Source organism: Penicillium atrosanguineum (genome assembly GCF_028827265.1).
Source record: "Penicillium atrosanguineum strain IBT 20685 chromosome Unknown utg000003l_segment0_segment0, whole genome shotgun sequence".
NCBI lineage: Eukaryota > Fungi > Ascomycota > Eurotiomycetes > Eurotiales > Aspergillaceae > Penicillium > Penicillium atrosanguineum.
The window spans coordinates 4089311-4116544 of record NW_026623135.1 but is presented as its reverse complement, the minus strand read 5'-3'; the positions used below and the strand labels follow the sequence as shown (position 1 = coordinate 4116544).

Sequence of the window (27234 nt, the reverse complement as noted above, 5' to 3'; positions counted from 1 at the left end):
GTCATTATCTTTCCAACCTCGCATTTCCCCAATTGAAACTCTGTCGGCCAAGAGAAATGTCAAAAAGTGGAGCAAAGACGTGCTAGGATGTGCTTACGGCCGCGCTGGCCTAGTGGGGAAATTCAACTAAAACATTTGCAGGAATTCAAAACAAAACGTAGAGTTCCAATGATCTATTATGTCCGTAGAGGGGAATGGCTCAATGCTCTTTTGTACAAAATGCAAATGCACAACGCCGTCTAAACCAAATGCCTAATATACATGTAAACTATGCAGAATCAGAGACCGTCGAATGGCCTCAAATATTGTATGCAGCATATCCGGGGCCGTTTGAGCCAAGTTAAGACTTGGTTTCTCCTAGCGGCGAGGCAGGCTCCGCTTGTTCCTGGGCGTGACCTGCCACCTCCTCGGACTGGATTGCCGGCTGCTCCTTGCGGAGTTCTGCCACCTCGTGGGTGGGCTTCTCAGTCCCCTGGGGCTCCTCGGCAGCCTGTTCTTGGGGCTTCTCTTGGGCCTGCTCGGCCACTTGTTCTTCGGTTGGGCGAGCCACCTCTTCGGTAGCATAGTTTGTCGCTTGCTCTTCAGGCTGCTCTGCCACCTGTTCTTGAAGAGTCTCAGACACCCTCTTTTCAGACTTGGGTGGGCCTCTTAGTTCCAATTGTCGGAGCTTGAACTCATTCCGCTGCTCAACCGTGGGCTTGACAGGCTTTCCGGTAAGTTTCTGAATCGTCGCCTGGTCGGAGTACTTCTTCAGCATGTTCGACTCCGATTGGAGAATTTTACGCTCTTCTTTGGTCACAAAGAGCGCAAATTCGGTCTTCAACGTCTCATCGGTGATCAGGCGCACCCAAGCCATGATTCTGGCACAATCCTCGCCCATGGCCAGCTCACCGAGATCGGTATCCCAACGACCCTTACGGGCAGCGCCAGATTGTCCGTTCTCCATGGCCTCATGAAGCTTGGCGATGTGAGGTCGAAGAGTGGCGAGGGCACATAGACGTAGCTTGGTTTGCAGCTTCTTGCCTAAGGTTTGCAAAGTGCGAGTGTCGCGTCCTGTATCCATGTCCAGTCCTAGAAGGTACATGAGACTATGTGGGTTGTCGCAGAGCCTTTGGACCAATTCCAGGTAGTTTCCTAGTGAGCGAGGATCGGGAAGAAGACACGATTCATTCATCAAATCGAGGAGCTCGTTCGCATGCAAGAGAACTTTGCGGTTCTTGCGGTCCCGGCGACAGCATGACAGAGCAACATGGAATGCCTTTCCCTTGGCCCGTCCCGCAGGGACCATTTGCTCGCGCATGACACGAGTAGCAGTGTGGCTGGACCGCGTGAGACGGAGCAGACGGAAGTACTCCATGTAAGAAAGATTGTCAGGCTCGATACGGGTTGGATTTTCTGGTTTGGTCAAGTGATCCCAGTAAACAGAACCAGTGGAGGCACCTTGAGTCAATTTGAAACATGCCTCCAAGATCATGGTAAGATCCTTGTTGTTAGGTTGGAGGTAAGAAAGGTTCTCGGAGCCTGGTACCATTGGATCGAAGAGGGAATCAAATTTTTCCTCCTCCTCTTCCTCGACGGGAGCCTCTTTTTTGGCCCGTTTCAACAAATTGTTATCCTGATCGACAAATGGAACATCGTCTTCCACACTCGAGCCCGGTGCTGTCTTGGGTCTTCGTTCGAGCTCTCGCCAGACCCTTCGATGCGCGATCTTGACGTTATTCTCTGGGAGCTTTCCAAAGATGGGAGTTCCTGTGGCTTGATTATAGAGTGCAAATATGTCGTAGAAATCACGATCATTGGCACCCTGAAGAAGCAGACTGGCCATGGAGCCTACCACGTTGTTATCGATAGGCAAGGGATTTACCTTGTCCTTTGCCCAGCGATAGACAACATCGGCCCAAATTCGCTTGCCCTCTGTAACCATCTGTGATTTTCGCGCAACGATTTTTTCAATCTCGGAGCGATCCATTTTCAGGATGTCGTTTTGGGCTGCGAACTGAATGGCCGTCAAGATAGTACTGTAGGTCACCATATCGGGTGACTGTGGTCCTTCTTCTGGCAGCTCACCGGCAATGCGCCATAACGTATCCATATCACCGTGTCGCTGACAGACCGAAAGCATCGCGTTGGTATGAATGATGTCGGGCTTGACTGGGGAGTTCTCGGCGAAGATTGAACGATAGACTCGGAGCGCATCCTGGACTACGTTTGGCGTACCCTCCGCGGCTTTGCGGAAGCCCGTCAACATGATCGTGTACGTCCTCGAGTTCGGTGCGCGGCCTCGTTTTTTCATCTACCGGAAATTTCATGGTTAGCAATGTCCTATCGCCGAATACCAGTGTCTCGAGGTATGAGATCCATATATACTCACATCGTTATAAAGCTTGAATGCCGCTTTGGAGCATTGTCGGTCCATGAAGTATTGAAGCAAATTATTCCAAGCAACACCGCAGCTCAGTCCCTCCCTCTGTGCCTGCCGGACCAGCGCGGCCGCTTTTGCCACATCACCGCTTTGCAGGATACGTGCCACCCGGTCCGCCAGAGCACGAGGGTCTGCGAGCCATTTCAACTCCAATTCAAGAGTCTTGCGGGAGGTCGGGTCTTCGCCGTCGAGTTTTGAGTTGGAGGCAATCGCCATCAATGAAGCCCTTTCTGCCTTGGACGCACTTTGGCTCCAGGACATGCCTCCATTAGAATTCCTGTTACTCGCAAAGTGTTCCTTGTGGCCTTTCCAGGGCTCGGGGCTGGCATTGGTCTCTACCTTCGGCGGAAGTTTGAGGGAGGTCTCTTGCTCATGATCGGCGAGTGTATCTTCGGTGGCTTCGGTGGAATACGACCGCGACGCGCTCGGGGGTAGGCTGCGACCTAGGCGGTATGCGCCAGTGTTCGCTAGTCGTTGCTGGATCAGTCGGCTGCGCAGAGTTCTGCTCAGGACCGATCCTGGAAGTTGGATTGACATCACCGGACGTCTGGTCGCGACAGGGGGCGGCGGCTTGTCCTGATGAAAAGCCCGTCTATATGTAGTGTGACACGCGGAATGGGAACTTCTCCGGAGTAGAACCCTATAGGAAAAAAAAAAAAAAAAGGGACGTGAAGATGGTTTCTGGATTCTCGCGGAGTCGCAACAATTTCTCGGAGAAAGAATCGATCTAGTCCTTATCAGGCTAGGTTCTGATCCTGGACGTTCAGGCAGACAATTTGTGCCTGAGGCGCTCAACACATGGCGCGGCAGCACTAAGCCTCATGCAGTTTGGCTCCTGTATGGAGCGGCCCGCAAGAAGGTCCACGGAATTTCTTGCATTCTTACAGCTCGTAAGGACTAGTTCCGCATCAACTTTGGTACGCCAACGCCGGTTTCAGATCTGCATATGCCGGGGTCATATGTCGTTCCTTCATGCCAAGAACGCTAGTTTCTTGAATCTATAGTCTTTATCCACTACTATAATGTTAATACTTCATCTCAAATTACCTAGCAACAAATTTAGACATTTTCCGCAGTCCCCTACGATAACGGCTTAGTGCATAGATTCCAATAATACAGTCAACAGTCGGCCCCGTTAGCGGACTACAGCCAGGTCTATCCCTCAAGTTGACGTAGAGAGGACGAGAGAATATGACTGCCCCGCGTGCAAGTGCGCTGCGAGTAGAGTTAGTGGCGGCAAAGACACTCGCTGCATAGTGTGAATAACATGCAAGGATATGAAGGAAGACACATTGCATCAAGATGACGAGCCATGCTGGATGAATGATAGTTCTCATTGTCGGCACGATCCAATGAATACCTAGTCGAGCAGCCCAACCAAAAATAGATAGACCAACCGAGGGCCCGAAAACGCAAAAAGCGCTGGAATCGAGACTTTTTTTTTTGCTTCATGAAGCGATCTTCGCGTAATCTGGGAACGAAGACTCTGTACATGTAGAAGTCGTAGATGACGAATGAGATGGCTGTGCCGACCACGATGGCAAGACTTGCTACTCCCTATCTCACCAAGGCGAACCCGTAGAGCCTTGGTATACGATCAGGAGTATTTTAAAGAAAGAATAATAGATGCCGGAAGTGAGCAATATGTGGCAGTTCAAATACAGAAATGGCGGGTCAAGGGATGTAATCTTCGAAGAAAAAAGCAACGATTCTCGCACCACGGTGTGAAAGAAGACGCCACCCTGTGTAATCTCTGCAGCAGACTTGTTGACACCGAACTCAACGATGAATGAGCTCTCACCTGGCGCGTAGATAGGTGCAGCCATGTACACAACGAAACTGTATATGCCAATCACCAAGTTGACAAATGCTTCCTTCGACTGTGGCCAGTTATGCGGATTCTCTTCATACTTTTCAGAATACCGATTGACAAGAGCTGTTTTGCTGTCATTATACCCAGAATGGGGCATAACCGGAGCCTTTTCATGTCGCTTGCTCTTTTTCATACCCCAACCAAGTTGTCTGAATATTAGACGAAGATATTGTCCAATAAGGCTGTCACGTGCACCTTGAGAAGTCATAGCTTTTGGGAGGCTTAATTTGTCTCTCGAGGCAAAACTATTGTACATGGCTTTGAAGCCCAACCAACTACAGTCAACTTCCAATATTCAAAGCATTTAACCGCCATCTGTTCCACACATAAACATCCTCAATTCATAGATACCAAGACATCCAGAATAAATAAAAGGTCAAAAGACCTGAAAGGCGTAGTGAAAAATCTACAACGCCTCCAAAACGCCAAGACCCGTCACTAAGTAACTAGAAAGCGCCCCCAAGGGTCCAAGCAGTACGAAGGAACGGACCGCCAACTAAGCGCCAATCCAAAAGCGCGGCAGCACTAGACCTCAAACAGTTTGGCTGTTTTGCGAAGGAGCGGGCCGCTAGAGCAGATTTTGAACGCAGGCGTACGGCTCAAAAGTACTAGCTCCCGGCAGCTCAACTCTGGTACGCCAGTGGCGGTTCCAGATCTCCGGTGGCCCGAGTCTTACCTGCATTGCGTATTGCATGTTGCAGCCTGCAGCTATCAGGATGCGCATACACAGGGTTAGGAGATATTGTGGCTTTTCTTCTTATTGGATGAGTTTTTGGGTTGTTCGGTTTCTTCCGTAGATTGTTCGCTGAAGAGTTTGAAGATTGTCATGATGAAACTGGGATGTCTCAAGGGCTAGTAAGCTAGCTGATCCTCACTGTACATTTAATGTTATGGAAAACCCAGGCAGGACAGTCCACGGACGTCTAGATTTTATTCAATAGTGTAAAGTAAACTCTTCATCTAACATACTCTCAGCTTCTTCCCCAAATTCTTTTCTCGAGGATTATGCAGCCCTGCACCAAAATCCTAAGCTAGAGCAAAACCCAAGGGTTCAGATTCAACAAATGAAAAACAACATTCGATCCGTACACTTTTCTTCGCCGCCCTGTATTTCGGTATACACCCATTCAACACACAGAGTCAACCCCTCAAAACGAACAATGGCAGGCACTGTGTAATGCACGCATCCCAATCTAATCCCAAACTAAACTAAACACATCAAAGTTCCTGACCTGCAGGGTCAAGGTACCCTAGTCCACGTGGCCTCGCACACCAACGCCAACCTTAAATCAAAGACCTGCAGGGAACCTCGGCCACAGGCATCTAATGGATACATCCAGATACAAAGGTACCTTCAAGTACAACTCCATAGAAATCACCAACGGGAAATCAACATAATCTCTCGGCTCCCAAACCTTCCAATCCAATCTAATCCTGGCTGACGGTTAAAAAAATCGAAAGCCACAAGGAAAACAAAAAACAGCCTACATTGACTTTCGACGCAGGTTAAGAAAGCAAACCAGTGCCATAAACATTAGTCTGTAAGATATCGATGCTGGACTCTTGGTGGGCTTAGCCCGGTACGCTACGCGGCTCCGGCTAGCTTGGGCAGCGACTTGTGGGGGGACTAGATGATCCTGGCGCCCGGGCTGGCTTAACCTTATTTGATAAATTACATACTAGAGCGAGCTACAGGGTTGGAGGGCGGGTAAGGCTTTACGTGTGGGGAGGTTAGTTGGTGTTAGATAGTATTAGTGCTTAAATCGTGTCCTGGTACTTTAAGGAAGGTTTTTGATGGCTGGTGTCTAGATATGAGAGGAAATTGACATGTGCATAACCGGCAGGTACTGGGGTTGTATTTTAGGAGTTTACTGAGGTTTACAGTCCTGGAGCTTGAGTCTGGTTCAAGTTGTCATCCATTACATGGCGTATAAAATAGACGTCTCATCTCTGTAATTACAGCGAGCAAAACAGACACACAGACACAGACACAAGGAAATCAGATAATGCACAGTAGTTTCAAACAGTTGACTGTAGACCCAGCACAGTATAATATACGTAGACGTAGAGGAGAGAGACAAGAGACGTATCAGCAGTAAAGAACAAGAACCTGCAAAGCAAGGGTTCCCATGCAAGCAAAGAGACGAGAGACAGAGACAGAGACAGAGACAGGGACATGGGATGAAGCCAAGAAACAACCCCTTCCAGAAAAAAAAGAAAAAAGAAAGCAACGATTTTGGGAGGAATGCCCGTAACAACAGAAATAAACACATGCAAGAAAGGGAATAAATCCGCCCACCCAACCAAAATTCTTGAACAGCCCCCGACAAAGGAGCACGAGCGCAAGCTAAAAGCTAAAACAAAGGAACCCACCAGAAAGAAGAGACTCTTTTGAAGGATGCACAACTCTAGTACAGGAAAGGAAGAAGGTCGGAAAGCCACTCTTTGACTGGAACTGGATGGATTAAAGCCGCAAGAGGTTGGTATCATCGAGGGAAAAGACGTGAAGGGGGCAAGGATCCGGATCCGGGAGACATGAGGGTCAAGTCAAGAACATGGGATATCGTGATTAGAAAGAACAGCAAGACAGAAAAAAAGAAAAACGAAAACAGCAAGGACAGATGCAGTTTCCGTGCCACGGCGTAGGAGTCGATTATGTAAATTATTGCGGGTAGCTGGTAGATTGAGTCTCTGGATTTGCCGTAGCGAAGTAGATCAGCCGATCGGTCCTGGGAGAGTTATGGCGCGTGTTGGACCGTGTTGGACCGAAGGGGAGGGAAAGAATCCAGTTGGGTCGATCCTGGCAGAGAAACTAGATGGCGATGATGGCTGTATTTTACTCACGTTGCTGATACACGGGACCGTTCTGGTAGGGAGAGTGAGGGTAGTTGGGAGGATAGCCCATCTGTCCGTTGCTCTGGTAGACCATGCCGCCGCCAGGGGGGCCATATTGGCCGGGCACCTGGCCATCAGCAGCCTGGTAGCCGATAGGAGGGAGTTGAGGGCGAACGCCGCCGGCGTAGGCAGAGGGCTGACCCTGAGAGGGATCGGAGGGGCCAGGAGCGTCGACCTGGTTGGCTTGTACCGCCTGGGCAGCAGCACGCTCACGCTCCTCAGCGGCCTTACGCTGAGCCTCTTCCTCCTTCTTTCGGGCCTTCCATTCCTTGCGGATTTCCTTGAATTCTGAAGAGGAAGTCAGCAATGAGGTCAAATCAAGCAGTGAAAGGTATGGTGGTGGTTTGGCAAGTTAGGGGCGGAAAGGGATACGCTATCAGTTAAGCATGCTTAACCTCCACGCCGGTGAGGCACTACTGCAGCCCCGCGAAATCTAGTGTAACTCACTAGCGCGAAGCTGCCGGCGCTAACCCAATCCAGCCATTTGCGACAGACCAAGACAACAATTCAAGATCGCGATTGAGGAAATAAAAAGATAAACTCACCTTCGGGAGTGCGCTTCGAGCCGTGCGACTGCATTGTCACATGCGCGTTCAAGTGGTTGAGAGTACCATAGGCCTTCTCACAACCGTGCCATCCACACTTGTACATGCGCTCGATTTCCTCATAGCGACGACGAGGGCGCTTGTGCTGCTGAGCACCGGGAATAGGAACAAAGGAGTAGACCTGTCGAGGACGAAAACGAATTAGCATACCAATCCAGTCAATTGCCCAGATATTTTTTTTCATAGGCAACCAGCAAATCTCAATCGCAGAACGAGAGAGAAATGCACTGTTTTTGACGATCCCTTGGGCGGCTTCTTTCACAGTATGCCGAGCCCAGAGGCGTCCAAGACAACAGAAATGAGAGAAGCCCCAGGGATCATCAAAAACATACCTGGCCAGGGCGCGGCCCTGCGGTCGCGGCAGGGGAGGCAGAACCAACCGTTGTAGCGGGCGAGGCATAGGGGCCTGGCATGTGGTGTTGCTGTCCATAGCTATGCGGCCAATCCGGGCGCGTGTACATCTGATGAGGCGGGGGCGGGTGACCCTGATACTGAGCCATCTCGTGTCCCTGAGGTTGGTAGGGGGAGTAGGGAGGAGGGTAGGAGGGGCTGTTGGCCGGAAGAGAAGGATCTAGGACGGGGTCAGGATTGAACGAAGGAGCCTCGGGCAGGAACGGGAACTGACTTGTTGCTTGAGCCATACCGGCCGGCGCGCCGGGCTGAGAGTTGGGGGCGTAGGGTTGAGGGCGCGGGAGGTAGTCCTGGTAGGCGGGCGAGCGAGTGGGCGGAGGGTTCAACCCGTACTCTGGCTGGGGGGTGTTGGAGGACGAAATGTTGGCGGGTCGAACCTCAGGCTGCGAGTACTTTACGTCGGGTGGGGCGTAGTGAGCAGGGGCAGCAGCAGAGGTTTGATCTGCAGATTGGGGTTCAGAAGGTGCGCCGGTGATGGACGGGTGGTGCGAACCTGACTGTGCGTACTCGGAGGCGGGCCGGGTGTCCATAAAAGAATCGAGTCGCGAAGGGAGAGAGATCTGACGCGTCACAGATGAGTTTGGGCCGTTTGGTAGTTTGGTGGGAATTGCAAGTGCAAGTACAAGTGAAAGTCAAAGTCAAGATGGAAGATAGTGAAGATCGGGAAGGGGAATGGGAATGGGCGGAGAAATTGAAGCGGATAGGTATCAAAGCACTTGGTCGCCACGTTGGAGTGACAGACCAGGGGGGAAAGACGAGAATTGACGTACTCTCTCCAAAGGTGCAGATCGTGAATGTGGAGATCCAAAAGAAAGGGGATCGACGCGTTTCTGTCAAAGCGCGTTGGAAGGAAGCCCCGATGCTTAAATCTTAGTTCGCTTTTTAGGACGAGGATGCCTTGCAGGTGGCGGCGTAAGCACGAGGCACCAGGGGGATATAGAAAAGAAAAAAAAGGCAAGAGACTCAAGAGGGGTGCAGTAGGCGCCCTAAAAGGCCGATTCGGCAGGGCAAAAGACGACCTCGTGGGATCCGAGGATGCTGTGGACCCGGTGGTAATCACGGTATCACCGTGGTCACGTATTTTATTTCTCAGAGATATGGATGCTCATGCTAATTACTTTTATTCTATTTTCATTTGCATTTTCATTTTCATTTCCATCTCCCTCTCGGACCTTTCCCGTTTCTACACAATACTCCGGTTTGGCCCCCTTTCCCCCCCCCTCTCTCTCCTCCGGCTAAGTGGTGTCTGCTCCATGATGAAATGGGAAAAAAAGAAAGAAAAAAAAGAATGGGAAAAAAAAGCGGATCCCCTGGATACTGGAAGAAAAAAAAAAAAAGTGGCGACATGATGATGGTCCAACCTCCTCTTTTGAAATTCTTGAATTCTTTCACATTCAATCCGAATGGTCGTGAAAAGATGGTGGACGTTGAGATATAGAGATGTAGTCAAGTAGTGGTTGCTCTAGTGGCTAGCTCCGAGCTGGAAGACTAGTCTACCCGCAAACTCGGGGCGCGTCTCTAAGACAGCGAACCTAGCGTCTACGCTCCGTGGGTACCAAGATCGTAGAAGGGGCCAGGGGGGCCATGGGTGCCATGGGTGCCATGGCGTGCCCGAGGAACCTCAACGGGGGGAGAGGGCCGCCAGCCTGAATAGGATTAGGAGACGAGCACTAGCCCACAAAGGGACAAAGCGCAGGCCGGGGGAAGCAGAAGCGATGGAACTCGGGAAGACCAGGGCTAGCGTGGACGGCGTGGGTGGTCTCTTGCGAGTTTGCACCTATGAGTGCCCCTCGGTACCCACCCGCTGTGGAGCAGCTCGGTGGAGGGTCAACCCGGTTAGGATTAGTGTAAAGCTTACGAAGTTGGAAAGCCGGGCGGTTGAAGCCGGTAGGTTCTTTAGGAAATGTAAGAAAGCCAGAAAGTAAGGGAAAAAAAAAAGGTAAAAAAGGTGTGTGTGTGTGTGTATCCTGTGGAGATGTTTTTACAGTACGTACCTAATTATTCGAGTGATCAATGCAACACTGCAACACTGGAGCTCAAACTCTGGAGTAAACAAGATCTCCGTACCTGGGTACCCGGCCCTAAAAGGGGCTCTCTCTCTCTCTCTCTCTCGCACTCCCACTCCGCTCTCGCGTAGCTTCCCCCCCCCAGTCACGATACCTCAACGCGAGTGGAAACAGAACCCCACCGGGATTGGAGACCTCATGACACCTGTAGTTATTTGATTTATTTGATAACAGTCACGGCGCCAGCCGGTTCCGATTCGAGTATAAATGTCTCCCCCTTTTCCCTGCAGTGACGCCCCCACCTCTCTGAGAGTGGGAGGTTGTGCCGCCGAGATGTCCGATATGTCCCAGGTTGGAGGCCGACCGTGGTTCTGCCTCAATGCTTCATCATACAACCGGGGTTAAATATAGGTCCCAGATGCCTCTTGTCCTTTTTCGTGCTGGTCCGTGGTACGTGCTGGTTGTCCCCGGCGGAGTATCGGCGGCTCTCCGGGGCTTTTTACCCTAACTAGCCTACGTGGAGCCGACGCACCAGATAGGGAGAAAACGGACCATGCAGATGCAAATGCAAATGCAAATGCAAATGCAAATGCAGCAACCATAATGCAAGGCTCCCAGCTCGGAATGGTATCCTCCTGTTTCGGTTCTCCATAGGTGATTGGCCTTGGGGACCACCAAACTGGATCTCACCCCGCAGCGCGGAACCTGTTCATCCACTGCCGGTGAGGCAAAAAGCAACTCTGTTCGCCCCATCACACACTTCCTCTTCCTTGTCAATATGATTTACACCGAATCGGACCCGGTAAACAACTAATGAGAGATAGAGAGAGAGTAAGAGAAAGGGAGCAAGATAAGGCAAAGGCCGAAGGGCTACCACAGTGGGCCCCCCACCCCCCTCTCCTTCTTGGCGGAGAGCTCCGCGGACAATACGGAGTACGGGAATTCCGGACATGAAGCCGGGATCGATATCAAATTCATATGGCGCGTCAGTCATTGGGCGCCGCAGCCGCAAGTGCTCCAGTACGCGGGATACGGGTACGCTCCAAGCGTACATACTGGTACTGGCCTTCCCCTTCGGACGATCACTCCATAGACTCCCCAGTTTTCATGTCCTTGATGGCCTATATGATCCGTAGATCAAATCCGCATCTCGGAGAATCTTGGCAATTCCCGAGATTTTATTATGCAATATAGCCCTACCCGAACAGCTCTGGGAATCTTCCCGCTCTAGGCGGGCTCTGCGGTTGTGGGTATAGACGGGAAGACAGACGAGACGAGAGGAGAGAAAAGAGAGGGGCGGAGACAGCGTGGCGATGGTGGACTGTAGGGGTGCACGTGTTGTGTGGTATGGAGGCGTGAACATGGACTGTTCGAGGCACGCACGGCTATTCTCCGGCTGATCACCACACCACAACAAAGCCCATCCGTACCAAACCCCTTGGGACCAAGGACGAGGACCAAGCACCAAGAAAGGACCGAACTAAGGACGATCCTCCCCAGCTGTCAACCCGGGTACCTCAATGCACGTCTACTCGGCCATAGGCACGAAATCAGTGCCCTGTGCTCATAACAATCTCCCACGGATCCACATGGACTGTGCAAATACCATGCTACGCCGTACACAGTAAGTGTTACCCGCCATTCGGCAGATCGAGCACAACGACTGATATCCCATCGTGATCAAATCAGTCTTGATTCATGGCCATCCCCTAGAACCTGTTTTCCTTTTGATTCTTTTGTTTTCTCTATCTTTTCCCCTTGACCATTGAGAGGCACGTCCCCTCTCGCTTACGAGACGGAACCCCAATCTCAATTCTCGCACGAATGACAGGGAACGAAAAGAGGGGAAAATCAAGGTTGAAATGTTACCAAACAATCAGCCAATTAAGTAACCAACAGGGATTCGAATCCCGCGTCTTTCTCAGTCTTGTCCTTGACAGCCAAGGCGCCCCTGGGTCCTAAACCTTGGAAATCATGTGGAGTCCTGTACACGTCCCATGTGAGATTCAAGAAGCCCCGAATAAATGCGAGGCTAGATACACCGAGTAGAGTTACATTTTCCATGCATATTCTACGCCTGCTCCAGGAGGCAGAAACCTTGCATGGGCCGTTGCCTAGCCCAGCAATGCGGCGGGAGCTGGAATTGGAGCTGGAATTGGAACTGGAATTGGAATTGAACTGAACTGGAGCATCCTAGAGAATTGATAAACACTGGTCGCGTTGCTTTGTTTCTGTTTTCTGTTGTGAGTTCTGTTGCCACTTGCTCACTCTTCCAAGGTCAACGGGAAGAGCCGCCGGAGTTTGGGTCGCGATGGGGCTACAGGTGGACGCGTTGGGGATGATGCAGGATAGTGCAGGATAGTGCAGGACGGTACAGGATGGTACATGGGCATGGAGAAGCTTTGGGACCAATGCATACTGTAGTGTGCAGCCGCTCGGCTGGACATACATTATTTCACGATTATGCTTTCGGTTCAGGGGTGAATTGGCCCCCCCCCCCGCCCCTCGTCTCATTTTTGGGTCTCCCTTGGCGGGCGCGAGGTGTCAGTTTGCGCTTGGGTCAGGAGATTGTTGCGGGTAATTCTAATCATTTAAATTCTTTCAATCTGGGTTTACAGGTATTGGTAATTTGGAGAGGTCAGGTCAGGTCATGGTGGTGTTAGGGTATGGTTTATGTTCATGTAACAAGATTCCAGACTCGGGATGCCTGGATAAGAGGGCACTCACAACCAAGGACCAAGATTGAAAGAGCATGAAAATTGAAAGAGCATGAAACTACATCAACATACACAATTAAAGCATGGACCAGATCCCCACAGCCGTCACTTTAGTTAGCGCATGCTTCTTTCTATAGTGTATCTGCGGTGAAACCTACTTAACCTTAGCTCACTAGCACTTGCACCGCCTTGCTGTGGGCCGGTTTAAGCATAAACCCTACCTGCTCGGCGAAGAGCTAGCAGTGATTATGAGATCACTCCACTAGGCTGTTTACGGGCTGAAATACGATTGACAGGTTGAAAGATCGAGCACTCGACCTTAGTGTACCTAGGATGGTTAGGGCATTCGCATTGAGTCTGGTGCCGAGTATATCTAGGTCTATCACGGTATAAATCTGACCGCTAATCCTCTCTGGGCAGGCTCCTAAATGTCACGGTTCTTTCTATATCTATGAAGCACACCGAGCGGGAGCGTGAAGCGCTCGATGACATTTGACTCGCTAGGGTTCTTGAGCCTGATATATACCAAACTTTAGATAGGTAATTGAATCTCGTTTGAGGCTCCCCACCCCGGTCCATCGCTAGAAACTAAACTCCCTCAGGTTTCAGACAACTTTGAATTTCTCCCCTTCCAAGTCTCTTCATGCCTTTTCAGGCTCATCTGTGCTTGATCCGTTATAACCGACGGAAAAATATCTTCCGTCCGCAGGCAGAGTTACCCCGGGCACGGATCGACTGCGGGGTTGAATTGCTTGCTCTCGATATGTACATAGTCAACGATCAGGACAATGAGAAGGAACACTTAAAAGGGAAAACAGAGACCGCCAATTTCAGCTGCTTGTTATCGCTTTCCCACTTAAGCATCCAGGGGTCACAATGAACTCGTCACTAGGATACATCACCACATTGCTCTCGCTGTTCCAGTCAGTTTCGGCAATACCCACAGCACAAGCACCAAATAAATTCAACTGGTCTGCCAAGAAAGGAATGTAAGTAAAAGACTCCAATCTAGATCTTTATTCAACTAGTCCGCCAGAAAGGCTAACCAAATAGAATCGCATTCGGCGACTCCTACACCTATGTACAAGGAACCCACGGCCACCAGAACTACAGCTTTATAGGCGATCAATTCAACTACGCATACGATCCAGAGACTCTACTCTCAAACATGATTGTCCAAAACCAGGTACACTCCAATTCTCCAATTCCTTCCAAGTATGTATTATACCCAAGCGGAATCCGAACTAACACTCGACCCGAGACCGCAACCGCAGAAGGAGGTCCAAACTGGATCGAATACCTCACAAACTGCGGCCTCGAACCCGGAATGACCTCCCCACGGAGCTGCCAAAAACAGCTTTGGGACTTTGCCTTCGCCGGCGCAGACATATCAACCGAATAGTACGACCACGAACTCTCCCAGGCCACCCAGGCCACCCAGAGAACATTGAACTAATTCGATGGATACTATCCAGCACACCCCTCCACCACAACTTCACCGTCTCCCTAGTAAACCAAATAACCCAATTCCAAGAATACGGTCACAGCACCCTCTCCCAACACCTCAGAGAAACAGAAACTCTGATTGCAATCTGGATCGGCATCAACGACATCGGCGACAGCAGCAAATACGCCGTTGATTTCCCAACATTCTACGCAAATCTCACAAACACTCTCTTCACTTCTATAGACACTTTATATAAACTGGGCTACAAATCCTACCTTCTCATCAACCTCCCACCACTGGATCGCACGCCCTCAAACCAGGCGACTAGTACGCCGCATCCGAATGCGACGCAGGTTACCTGGTATAATGACGCATTAGCTGCGCATGCAGAGCAGTTTGGGAAGAAGCGAAATGTTGAGATGAGGGTGTTTGATGCGCATGGCAGGTTGAGTGAGATTATGGAATCTCCGGGACGGTATGGGATTGTGAATACGACGGGGTATTGTGCAGGGTATGATCAGTTGGATGTTGGGGTGAATTATAAGGAGTATGGGTGTCCGGTGCCGGTGGAGGAGTATTTTTGGTTTAATTCAGGGCATTTGACTAGTCATGTCCATCGGATACTGGCTGGGGAGATTGAGAGGTGGTTGATGAGATAACGGGGAAAGGGCATTGTACTCCAAAGAGGACGAAGGAGGTTACGAGACAGATATCTACGTAGTGATGGAAAGATGGAACAATAAATAATCAATTATGGACACACTGAACTTGGTCGGTCCTCGTGAGCCGACACAATTAGAAAAACTTTTCGAATAATCAACATGTATGAATTTGGCCATAAAATCCAAGCCTCTAGGATTGCCGAAGGAACCGCAGACATGGGGTGAGGGGCTCGGCGAAAGAGCCCTCAATGTACCGATAAAAGCAGGTAAAACTGTCTATGACATCGAAAACGCCGTCCGTACCGAATTACGCAAGGAACCGAAGTGAAGCAAAACAAGAGAAAGTCTACCGGGTACGCAGAGCAGTGTCTGGAGGGCGTGCTTACCAGCCACGGTTACCGCCGAGGCCACCGGAGTTGGAGCCAGTGTTGTAGCTACCGCCGCCACCGCCGCCACCGCCGCCACGACCACGACCACCCCAACCACCACGGCCACGACCGCGGCCACCCCAGCGGCCACCACCACCGCCGCCACCGCCGTAGCGGACCATCTCGGCGAGACGGGGGTCGATCTGCTGCTTGGCCTCAGTGAGGATACTGACAAGGTCACGGGCCTGCTTGGCATCTGTGGGAAAAAAAGGTTAGAATTGATAAACCCAAAAAGGGGAAAAGGGACGTACTCTCGGTGGTGAAGAAGGTGATGGCAGTACCACTGGCACCGGCACGACCAGTACGACCAATGCGGTGGATGTAGTCCTCCGAGTTGTTGGGGTAGTCGTAGTTCAAAACGTGAGTGATGTCACGAACATCTTTTACAAAGGTTTCGTTAGCATAAACAGGGCATTAGTGGGTAAAGCAACGTGGCCATAGAGGGCCCTTTCTCAGTCGTGGAGGACCTGATGCATCATTGCTCTCTGCTTGGAATTCAGAAGAAAATCCTGAGGGAAGCGAGTCCATGGGATGGCAGTGTAATCGCGGTCCTAGAGTAACCTTGGGGATAAATGCAGCTTTCGAACAGTTCAAGAACAATGAGATACGAAAAAGACTCCAACTCAGGCATGAGTTTAGAGGAGTCCGGGAATCCGATCAGGACTGCTGTCTGCTACGCTGCACTGTGAGTCTCCAAGGTCCTCCTGGTATGAGAACCATAAAAGATGACGCGACTTTCCGCCTGGACGAGTCGTGTGGGTACCAACACGCTTCGGAGAGAGTTGAGCACCGTGCCAGTTGTGTTATAATATCACATTCAACACGGGTGAGTGTTCTCAAGGGCCCCTTCAGGGAAGGGGTCAAGGGGGAGGGGGAAGGGGAGGGGGTTGCAATTTGATCATACCGATACCACGGGAAGCCACATCGGTGGCCACCATGATTGGGCTCTTGCCCTGCTTGAACTCGTTCAAGACCCAGTCACGCTCGTTCTGCTGCTTGTCACCGTGGATGGCTGAGTGAAAATGTTAGTGAAATGTACCAAGGAGAATGGGGGATAGAAACATACAAAGCGCGGGCCATCCGTCCTGGCGGAGGAAGCGGGTAATCTCGTCAGCGACACGCTTGGTGCCAGTGAAGATAAGAATCTTGTTGGAGCGATCTTCCATAACCTTCTCCATGTGCTTAATCATGCGGTCACGCTTCTCGAAGTCGGACATGACCTCGACGATTTGAGTGATACGGTGGTTAGCGGAAAGCCCCTCGGAGCCGATGTTGACCTGAATGTAATCGTTGAGGAAGTCAGAGGCCAGCTGGCGGACCTCCTTGGGCCAGGTAGCGGACCACATGCAAGTCTGACGGTCAGGGCGAATCTGGCCAATGATCTTGCGAATTTGGGGCTCGAAACCCATGTCGAGCATGCGATCAGCCTCGTCGAGAACGAGGTAGGTGACACGGCGCAGGTTGGTGCGGCCGGCCTCGAGCATATCAATCAGACGACCAGGAGTGGCAATGCAGACCTCAACACCGCGGGAAAGGTCACGGATTTGGGGGCCCTTGGGGACACCACCGTAGACACAGGTGTTGCGAATGCGGGAGGACTTGCCGAACTTGGTGATCTCAGCCTGAATCTGGACAGCCAACTCACGAGTGGGAGCCAGGACAAGGACGATGGGACCATCGCCAGGAGCAAGGAGAGGCTGAGCGTTGATGTGAACAATAGCGGGCAGACAGTAGGACAGAGTCTTTCCGGAACCAGTCTCGGCGATACCGACGACATCACGACCAGAGAGGGCCATGGGCCAACCCTGGGACTGAATGGCAGTGGGGGCGTCGAAGCCCTGTGCCTTGACCTCAGACAGGACGTACTGAGGGAAACCAGCCTCATCGAAGTTCTCGACAGGGCGGGGGACATCTGTGCCCTTGATGGCCATGTTCTTCTCCTTGCGGAAAGCATCGACCTCTTCCTGCGAGCGGGCAGAGACATCCGGGTGCTCCTTGTAGAAGGACTTCTCGAACTTGGGCATAGTGTTAATGTCTAATTAATTCACTTGTTAGTGTTTTGCGATCGGTAAAAGACGTGCTTGCAAGGAACTCACCCCACTCCTGAACCTTCAGGTTCTGGCCAAGGGCAGACATGCGGTCACCGCCGCGGTCACCACCACCACCGAAGCCTCCTCCACGGCCACCGCCGTAACCACCACCACCTCCTCCACCGTAACCACCACCACCGCCGCCGCCATAGCCACCACCGCCGCCGCCGCCGGAGTAGCCATTGCCGCCGTCATTGCGGGAGCTGAAAAGATATTGTTAGCTAGGGGGTTCAACTCGAAGTGTGACAAGCGCATTTTTCGTTCCGGTCGTAGCAGGCAACACCTGAAACCCAGCCCAACAAGGGCCGAACGTAATCAAATGTGCGAGTTGCAGCCAGACATGTTTGAGGAACATAGCAAGCACAAGAGGGAGGTCCTCCAAGCATAAGACCATGCCGGAGAGGCTCCCTTTGCAGGAGGAAAAAAACTTACCGATAGGAATCGCCACCACCGCGCTGGTAACCACCACCGTAAGACATAATGAAGGCTTTTGAAGGTCGGTTTCTTTGAGGATAGGGTAAAGAAGGAGAGAAACCGAAGATGAGAAATGAGACGAGAGAAGGGAACCTGAGTGAAGATGGGTTCCTCGTTGAATTTGAAGAAACAAAGGGGAGGCGCGACAGGAAAAAAAAAAAAAAGGCCCTAAGAGAGGCGCGGACCCGCTCGCTGAGTCAGCGTGTTATTCGCCCCTTCCGGATTTTCAACGGTCGACCGTGGTTCACCGTGAAATAACAATTGCTTTGGTGAAAGGAGGCAAAGGGGGCGAAAGCATATTCCGAAATTTGAAGTTTTTGAAGAGTGATTGTGTAGCTAGGGTCTGTTGTCCCATGTAGATTCTTTTCGTCCCAAGTCACCCTATATACAGATTTTTTCTCATTGCCGATAACATCTCACACCTTCTTATCGCTTAGACCCATATCCCAGAAACTAATCTCCAGCTCCGTAGCCCGGATGAAAATCTTGATCAACTCTTCCATGCGACTGGGGGATACCAGCTTCATGTGACTTTCTAGCAATTCTGTTTCGAATTCAAATTAGCGGAACCCAGACAATTCCAGAAGCTTCACTTACCTGATCCGAGTCGCACGGCTTCGGAATAGTCCTCGGCGACGTAGTTCTCAATCCACTTCCAGAACTGGTTTCCTTCACGGAGAGTCTCGGAATCGGTGTGGAGTCGTTTGGCAATAGCACCGTATCCGATAAGACAAGGTGCAAGAGCCATTTGCAGTGCGAGCCAATCTTCCGATTGTCCTACGTCGAGAATGTATCGGCTGTACGCGGTACATGCTATTTAAGATTAGTCTAGCGACAGATCCGCTGGATATAAAGGGGGAATGTCCTACCAATAGTCTCCTTGTGGGCCAGCATCTCCGCTTTGGAGAGACCGAAGGAAGCGCAGTAATCCACATGCAGAGCCATCTCTCGCTCGATATGTAGAACGATTTGAGCGGACTAGAATGCCCGAGTCAGATGGGATCAGAAGAAAACAGCGGAAGGATACTCACTGCTGCTATTGAGTCCATGCTCTTGGCCTTGTACGATGCAAGTGCATTACTGCGAGCGAATTGGACCTGCAAGATCTGATTAGTAGCGTCTCAAGAGTAAACCCCAAAAACAGAACTCACCAGGTAGAGATAGTCCTGCACAAGATACTCTTTGAATCTCTGTACAGGAAGCGTACCCTTGCCCAGACCCTCAACAAAATCGTGATGGGTGAATTTCTGCCAAATTTGCTGGACGTCCGGGCGATCCATAATGTATTCCAGGAACCGGCCACTGGGTTCAGTCAGTTGATATTTTGTTCAAGTTTCATTGAGTATGGCGTCACATACGGTGCAAAGGGCATAGTGTAGATCGAGTGGAAATGGTTGATAGGCCCACTTCCTTTACCCAAGTCGGTGCTGGTCTTGATTCCCGCTTCGACGAATCGCACGGCGCTGCGAACAGCTCTCACCATGTCTTTTCCTTGGGCCAGGTTGGCGGCGATTGCCGAGGCGAGTGAGCAGCCGGTGCCGTGCGTGTTCTTCGAGACTAAGTAGTCTGTCTCGAACAGAGTTGCTTTTTCTCCATCAAAAAGAATGTCGATGACCGTGGTCGCTTCTTGCGGGTTTTTGGCAGTCTTGTGTTCCTTGGTCAGAGGGATATGGCCACCCTTGAGGAGCACTGCCTTGGGGCCTAGCGAACAGATTTTCTTGGCCAGTTCAACCATGCCGTCAAGATCCGCTGGCTCCGGAGCTTCTGCTCCCGCATCCTTGAGCAAGAGCTGTGCTTCGGGAATGTTCGGGGTTAAGATTGTCGTAAGCGGAAGCAGTTTCGTGCGGAGCCCTTTAACGGCCTTCTCAGGGAGCAGCTGCGATCCACTCGTGGACACCATGACCTGATTGACAGTCAATATGAGCCTTGTTCAAGAATCGAAATGGGATGTTAGTTACCGGATCGAGGACAATTGAGGGAACTCGATGGGTTTGCAATGTTTCCGCGATGACATCAATCGTCTCGGCAGACGACAGCATACCTGTCCAAGTCAGTAAAAGAACTCATACCACGCACAGATATCGGCAGACTGACCGAGTTTGACCACATCGGCACCGACATCTTCCAAACCAGCATTGATCTGCTTTCTGACGAACTCGGCTGGGATGACGAAGATGTCTTGCACACCGAGTGTGTTCTGGGCCGTCAAGCCCGTTGTGGCAGTGAGAGCATAGCAGCCATGGGCGGCTAGAACTCTTTGATCGGCTTCCAAGCCCCTTCAATCCCGTTAGCGTACGTTCGAGCTTCACATGGACCCATGGCAGGCACGATGCGGCATTGGGAGTACCGGCCTGATACCGTGAATGTCGGGGGACTTACGCGCCACCAGAGCTATCAGATCCCGCAATGACTAGGACCCGCTTGACTGACATGATTAAAAGAGCCAATTGGGGTGTGAAAATAAGGGAAAGTGAACGACTGGGGGTCTTCAAGTGCGGGATCAGGCAAAAGTCGAGATAAGATAAGACAGACACGGGTTTGGCGGGGCTAAAGGCTTCTACGGCTTCGGCTTCGATGGTGTATACAACTTACGAAAGTTATATCCGAAAGTAAATGATGCAAATGCAAATTGATTCTGATTCCTGTAAGCCCTTCTCAGGAGGCTCATTATTTACAAATTCCCTAAAAAAAAGTCGTACGCCACCGGGGCATTTATTGTAACATGAAGCGGAAAATAGTATCCATCTCGACCCATTGCCGGCCGCACTTCTTCAGGTAGCTGTCAACCACCGTCTTGATAGTATCAAATCGTGTTCGGTTAAACTCAGCGAGTGCTGTCACACTGTCCTTCTTCTCTCCAGATTCCTTGGTGGCAGCAGCCTTGGCCTTGTCGACATCCCAGAGGCCGGCAAAGTACAGAAGCTGATTGTAGATCTGCTTCTCGGTGTATTCATACGACATTCGACCAAGACAGCCGTCGGCACGGCCGCGCGGGCCCAGACAGCGGTGTCCGTAAACGCTGATCTGGCGGGTGCGGTTGCCGCAGGACGAGTCATCACAAACGAGCCATCCCTCATAGTATCGGGCAGTCTGTTCGCGGATCTGGCTTTCCAGCTGGGCGATAATAGTCAGGACTGCGAAGGGTTTCTGACAGTTCTGATTTGGGCAGACAATGCCGTTTGCGGAGCACATTTGTGATGAACCTGCCAAACCCTCGAAGACTGATTGCTCCTTGCAGGAACGGCACCTCAGGGTCAACCGCGCTGCCTCGGCAAAGCGGACGGAGTCCGGAACTTGTGACTCCAGAGGGAAGATCTCTGCGTTTTGACTGTTGCTTGCACTGGAAGTGTTGATTTGGTACTTGCGAGTGTCAAGTCCAAGACACTCGGCCAAGCGGACAGCATCGGTTCCGGGGATCGGGGCACACAGACGCTCAATAGGAGGGAAGATTTGCTTGAGCAGGTAGAACTCGACATCCGGCTTGAGCCCTGAGTTCGACTTCAGCACATCTTGTGGGCTATAAGATCGCTTGGCAGGAGGAAGAGAAGCGGTTTCCGAGTCTCCACTGGTCACAATGTATGAGATGACATCGTTCGGTCGTATATTCTTGCCTCGGGCTATATCTCGGAGGGCGACTTGCGCTGGAGGCATGCTCTCCTTGTTCGGGTATTCATCAGGTCGTTTGGACAGTTTCTGGTTTACCGATGTCAGCAATGGCGGTCTGAGCCTTCCGTGAGCTTTCACATACCGTGTAAATGACATATTTCTGAGCAGGGACAGCAAACTCCTTCATTTTCTCGGCGAGCTCCCGCAGGTACTCATGGACCTTGTTCAGAACAACCTCCTGGTCCTCGCCAGACAAGATTTCATTAAGAAGTCGAGCCGACACTTCCTTGGAAAGAGCACAGTATTCACGGCGCTTCATATCCAGACCCTTCACCTCCAGCTTTTCAACGTACTTGCCGTCGATCTCGGTTAGATTCACAGCAGCGTACTTCTTCTTGGCATGCAAAAGGAGCCGGCGGAAGACATTGTCAATGTCGATCTCCAGTAACCGATACCGCTCGTTGACAGCCTTCTTGAACTCTTCACCGACCTTGAGCGCCTCACTAATGGTATCCATGTTGGTGTTGATCATGACGGAATCAGTATCACCGTAGATGACACGCAGGTTGGTACTTTCGGCAAGCTCCTTCGTACTTCTCAGAATCTCACGACCTTTGAAGGTGGTGAGCATGGCCAGTGGTCGAGCGTAGAATCGGCTTTGGGTATAACCCAGACATCCGTACATAGAGTTGGCAGTAAGCTTGAACGCAAGTTGCTTCGTGTCCCACAGAGCGAGCTGCTCGGGCGTGGCACGCTTATCTTTCATCAACTTCTTGACTTCGCGTCTACGGCCGACCAAAGTAGCAATGAGCCGCGGCAGAATGCCTTGTTCGGAGTCCGATGAGGGGACCTCGGGCACTTTCTCATCGTTCTCATTCTCAGCCTTAAAAGAGATGTTAGTATCAAGTCCCAAGCTTTCTAGACCTGCTGTAAGATGCTCACCGTAGAGTGTCGGTCGACTGTTGTGAAACAGATGTTGTACTCTTGAATGATACTAGGGTACAAACTGTTAAAGTCCATGACCAGGATGAAACGGTCATACAGGCCCTTCTCGGGCTCGAAGACAAGACCACCCTTATACTTGTCCTTCTTTTTCTTGTCGACGGTCTCATCATCATCGCCATCCTGCATCAGCTTCTCCTCAGCTTTCTGCAGACGCGAAGAGTACTTGTCTGGACAAATATACTTGTTGCGGTGGAACTCGTGCAGCAGAATGTACTCGTTACGCTCTGCACGGGTACCGCTCAGAGTACGTGCCCAAGAGTTACCGGCAATGTTGGTCAGAACCTTGGTGAGTGGCAGCATCTGCAAACGCAGCACCAGGGCAGCGATAAAGTATGTGTCGGTGTCGGCATGGTTGACGAAGTTCATCAGGCCCTCTTTCGTGGACGCCCATGACTTCAGGGCTGCTTCGACATCGAGATCTTGACGGTTATTGCCCTCGCCGAGATAAAGCTGGCACATTTCCGTCAAGCTCCACGATTGACATTTCATCATGAGAGACTTGCCCATATCATTGGCAGTATCACAGAGCAGACGGCCTGCGATAAGCTGCCTCTCAGCAAAGAAGCTACCTCCTTTGTTAAAGTTCTTAGGCCAGTCACCACGCCTAAGTCGGCCGATGCGGTGCCATCCAGGAGTCTTTTTCTCTCGCATGCGATTAAGAAGAATGCTGAGGTCAACGTCCTGTAGCTGGTGACCCATGATAACGTCAGGATCCATCTTTTCGAACAGGGCCAGGAACTTGCTCAGCAAGAACTGCTCGCTCTTCTCCAACATGAAGGTACCCCGCTGCTTCCGTGTCTCGGCTTCGAAATGCATCGGGTATGAGGTACCAGAAGGTCGCATCACAGTGAAAGTCTTGCAAGGAAGCTTCTCGGGCGGAGTTGTGTCTGTCAAGGAGATATTCTCGTACACTCGAGCACTAGCCAACAAGATCTCCTGCTTGTTCTCCTTCACATTGAGCTGAGTTCGGAAAGACAAACTCATCAGGGTTAAAGGCGGCATCTCCAGGTTCTCAGAGTCGGGGACCGGGGAGATGAGCGCTGGCTTGGAAGCCTGACACTCGAACTTGCACCAGGATGCGTTGTTAACCGCTGAGAAATCGGCTTCATCAATGCTCAACCAGCAAGGGCCCATGATGTTCTTCCAGAGAACGAACTGCTCGAAGAGGGAGGTGTTGGTACCGAAAACATGGGAGAATGTCTCTCCCTTGATGTCCATGGGAAGTGCAGGCTTGTGATATGGATACAAAAGTTTCAAGTATTCGGCCTCCTTGGGGACACCGGGCATCTCGAATGCGTATTTTCGAGTGCAAGGCTTGATCTTGTGCATGCCGACCTTCATCCGCGACATCGTGTCATCAACCTCTTGGTAGACGTCTTCCATACCAACCTCCTCTTCTGTCTCTCTTCCATGCTTCACCCGGTTCTCACGGGGGAGGAAGTAGAGCTTTCGCAGGACGTTGTCGACCTTAACGAAGGCACTAGCATATGAACCGTTCTGCTTATTCTTAACCTTTCCAAACAGACACAGAGCCCCATTGACCTCAGTATAGTCCAGCCAGAAAAAACGTAGGCTGCCGTCTTCCTCCACAACATCCTGAGCTCGTAGCTTTCCGAAAGTGCGCATCTCCGGTGCCGGGCTGCTGAGAACGTTCAGCTTGCTCCGGACATCATTCCACGAAGGATCCATGACTTCCGGTGCAGCCTTAGCAGGTGATGAGCTGGCGGGCGTGGGGAGAATCTCCTTTTTGAGCTTGGGAGGTGGCCGGCTACCGGTCATGTTGATATTGGCTGTCTTGATGTTTGATGAGACAGTAGCCTCCGCAACGTCCATCATGTCGATATCATCCTCATCTTCCTCTTCAGTCTTCACCGGAACGATAACACTCTTCCGCTCGACGGCTTTGGTGATTGGGGAAGAAGGCATGGGATCGCCCATATCCACGTCGTCGTCGTCAGTCATAGGAAGCGGGCCGTCATCGAGGTCGTCCGAGTGAAGGGGCTGCTCCTTAATTGGCGGGGAGCTGGGAGCATCATTTTCGTCTTTTGCACGGGGCTTTTGCTGTCGTTTCTCGGACCAAGGTGGGGATAGAACGCGGACCTTGCGACGGGCCTCGGATTTCACAATGCTCGGGGTAGGGACTTTATTGAAAACCACGTTTGTGTTGACCTCACCGAGCAGATCTGCCATGAAGGCGTCATCCTCAGCAGTAGCAACGGGCTAAGGTATTGTCAGCACGGGGCATGATTGTAGCATACGTCGAGGACTGCACTCACCTTCGGTTTGGGAGCATTTGAGGTTGCTTGACCAGCATTGAAGTATTTTGAGATGCCGTTGTTGATCTTCTCTTTCCGTTGCTTCTCCTCTTCGCGCTTTCGCTTGGCCACTTTGCCACGGGCTGGCAGTTCATCGCTATCTTCACTGTCGTATTCTTCTGTGCGTTCGTTCCACACTTCACGGCCGTCGTCTGCGTAACCAGCACCGTTATCGTCGACAACGAAATCGTCTTCGTCTAAACGGCTGCGGATGACTTTTTTGTAGCCGTCGTCATCCACCTCATCGTAAATGTCGCCCTGGTCCTCAATTTCATAAGTGGAAATGCGCTTCTTGCCCGAGGCACGGAGGGCCCTCAGCTCAGCCAATCTGTCACGAGCAGAAGGCATAATTTGTGATGTTACGAGCAAAGGCCCATCAAATACGTGGGACTAGAAAACAACGAGTGGGGAAAGGGAGGATTGAAGGGAGTCGCGCCCTGGATCTAGCACGAGACGCGATCCGCGTCGCGTCCGCCCACTTAAAGTGGTTATGTAATAGCCACGCGCCTTGCTGCAATTGATAAGATGGTCATGTGACTTTGTGTACTATACTTATCCCTTCTTTTCTGCGTTTACTCTTTCTTTTTTCTCGATTTGACATCCTCGGTCTCTAGGCTAGAGGAATTATCGGTGTAGGAGGTTGGATTCAGGAAATCGAGTGCAGAAGATGCAGCCGGACGTTCTCTTGATAGTGCTCTTGGGCTCCATTTCTGGAACCTAATATCATGGGCTGTCAGCTTTTCTGAAAGCCCCAACCATTTTAACAGCCTGACAATGTGTCCATGAGAAGTGACTTGCTCTCATTCAGTTATACTTGCAACAGATATGCATCACATTCTATATACTCGGAGGTTTGTACCCTTACTAAGAATACATAGTTATTCACAGTCTCTCGTCAGTCATCTTAGTGGCAAACCTTCTTGTAGCCCACAAGCCCATACCCTCTTGTACATTCAGTTCCTTCTCTAAAATAGCATCAATTCCAAGGTAAGCCAACACTTACATAAAGCAAATAGACCCATGTTGAGCAGTTCTAATGGCCCTTGTATCATCTTAACCTAGAAAATCAAGTTTATCTTGGCCCACTGTCCGTTGTCACCTGAAATCAGCTGTGGGGTTACTAACGTTCACGGCGATCGATCGTCATGTGTCCTATAAGTGTTCCTCCCCACCTTCTTTACCTCCCCCACATCTTTATACCTGTTTGCCTATCGATGCTCCAGCTCCAAAGCTCTTAAGTCAGACGTCGTGATCGTCGACGAAGCACTCAATAATGAACAACATTCTGTGGCCTACAATTTAGCAGCGATTCGTCTACTTACAGATGACATGCCGCTGCGGCCTTGTTCAATTTGCTCACTCACATTCTCCGATCACATTCAAGCCTGGATTTGTGACATCCCATGCAAGTGTCCATTGCGTCCCTTTCGTGGGACGGTCGTGGTTCAGAAACCTTGTCGGAACGCCCTCGAACCCCCGATGGGACTGTTTCTATCACCCCGAAGCGTCGAGAAATTTAGCGGTTAGAGAGAACCAACTAGCTCAGCCGATCAATGCTAATGGGATGGATTTCGCATCTAGCGCTGTTCTCAGAGATACACCGATCTCCTATTACCTTTCTTCATATCACGATTCGCCCTTATTATCCATTGATTTCTTGTTCTTGCCTCTTTGCGTCTATGTATCCCGCTAAACCGCTCGGAGGATAGGCCGCGACAACCGATGTGGTGGGCCGACGCTTGCCACTTGGGACAACGGCGAGTCCGTTGGGGGATCTTGATGGGTAGATATCTCATGCTTGTCAAGTGTGGAGGACTTGAAGGTGGCTATGATGACCCTGGCTCTACCAATGATGATCAAGAAGGAAACCCGAAAATCTAGGGTCTCGGAAGTAAATTAACAAGAAAGAGCAGCAGAGGAAGGCAAGATCGCTTGACAAATTAAATCTGCCCGTCCCCAAACGAATCAACAAATACACGACAAGGAGGTTGAGAGTCCAAGGATGGTCCATGGTGAGGCTTCCGGGATGAAGAGCAGTCTACGAATTCACTTGATATCAAGCGTCAAGAGCGTATTTCCTCTTCAGCATGACCGACAATCGTTTCGACGATATCCTGTGTCCCAATTAGACAGCTATTAGAAGTCTGCTATGAAAGACTTGCTTTTAAATGTGTTGTGACCAGGTACCATGGGTGATATGCCTCTGGTATCTGTCAGATAGGCGTCACTACATTGCCCTTGATGCGAATCGAGTAAGTAAGCGGAAATAGGGATACGG

General features: G+C 51.0%; 6 protein-coding genes across 6 annotated transcripts; 1 reads left to right on the top strand and 5 right to left on the bottom strand.

Moving 5' to 3' along the window:
- Positions 1-340: 340 nt before the first annotated feature.
- Positions 341-2959, bottom strand: N7443_004984 (uncharacterized protein; the record flags this gene model as incomplete). Its single annotated transcript, XM_056885040.1, has 2 exons — positions 341-2293; positions 2372-2959. The coding sequence occupies 2 exons, from the start codon at positions 2957-2959 to the stop codon at positions 341-343; spliced, it is 2541 nt and encodes an 846-aa protein (XP_056743318.1).
- Positions 2960-7131: 4172 nt separating this feature from the next.
- Positions 7132-8736, bottom strand: N7443_004983 (putative C2H2 transcription factor (Con7); the record flags this gene model as incomplete). Its single annotated transcript, XM_056885039.1, has 3 exons — positions 7132-7478; positions 7736-7916; positions 8128-8736. The coding sequence occupies 3 exons, from the start codon at positions 8734-8736 to the stop codon at positions 7132-7134; spliced, it is 1137 nt and encodes a 378-aa protein (XP_056743317.1).
- A 5069-nt stretch (positions 8737-13805) lies between these two features.
- N7443_004982 (SGNH/GDSL hydrolase family protein) lies at positions 13806-15035 on the top strand (the record flags this gene model as incomplete). The annotated part of the gene is made up of 3 exons (XM_056885038.1): positions 13806-13918; positions 13983-14330; positions 14405-15035. 3 exons carry the CDS (start codon positions 13806-13808, stop codon positions 15033-15035), a joined length of 1092 nt encoding a protein of 363 aa, XP_056743316.1.
- Positions 15036-15420: 385 nt separating this feature from the next.
- N7443_004981 (DEAD-box ATP-dependent RNA helicase DBP2) lies at positions 15421-18035 on the bottom strand (the record flags this gene model as incomplete). The annotated part of the gene is made up of 6 exons (XM_056885037.1): positions 15421-15662; positions 15718-15846; positions 16371-16478; positions 16533-17501; positions 17563-17759; positions 17989-18035. The coding sequence occupies 6 exons, from the start codon at positions 18033-18035 to the stop codon at positions 15421-15423; spliced, it is 1692 nt and encodes a 563-aa protein (XP_056743315.1).
- A 411-nt stretch (positions 18036-18446) lies between these two features.
- Positions 18447-20462, bottom strand: N7443_004980 (uncharacterized protein; the record flags this gene model as incomplete). Its single annotated transcript, XM_056885036.1, has 9 exons — positions 18447-18574; positions 18628-18843; positions 18900-19008; positions 19062-19127; positions 19182-19332; positions 19389-19933; positions 19989-20071; positions 20125-20306; positions 20410-20462. 9 exons carry the CDS (start codon positions 20460-20462, stop codon positions 18447-18449), a joined length of 1533 nt encoding a protein of 510 aa, XP_056743314.1.
- Positions 20463-20742: 280 nt separating this feature from the next.
- On the bottom strand, positions 20743-25304 carry N7443_004979 (DNA-directed DNA polymerase alpha catalytic subunit POL1; the record flags this gene model as incomplete). Its single annotated transcript, XM_056885035.1, has 4 exons — positions 20743-21723; positions 21779-22519; positions 22579-24861; positions 24918-25304. 4 exons carry the CDS (start codon positions 25302-25304, stop codon positions 20743-20745), a joined length of 4392 nt encoding a protein of 1463 aa, XP_056743313.1.
- Positions 25305-27234: the final 1930 nt, after the last annotated feature.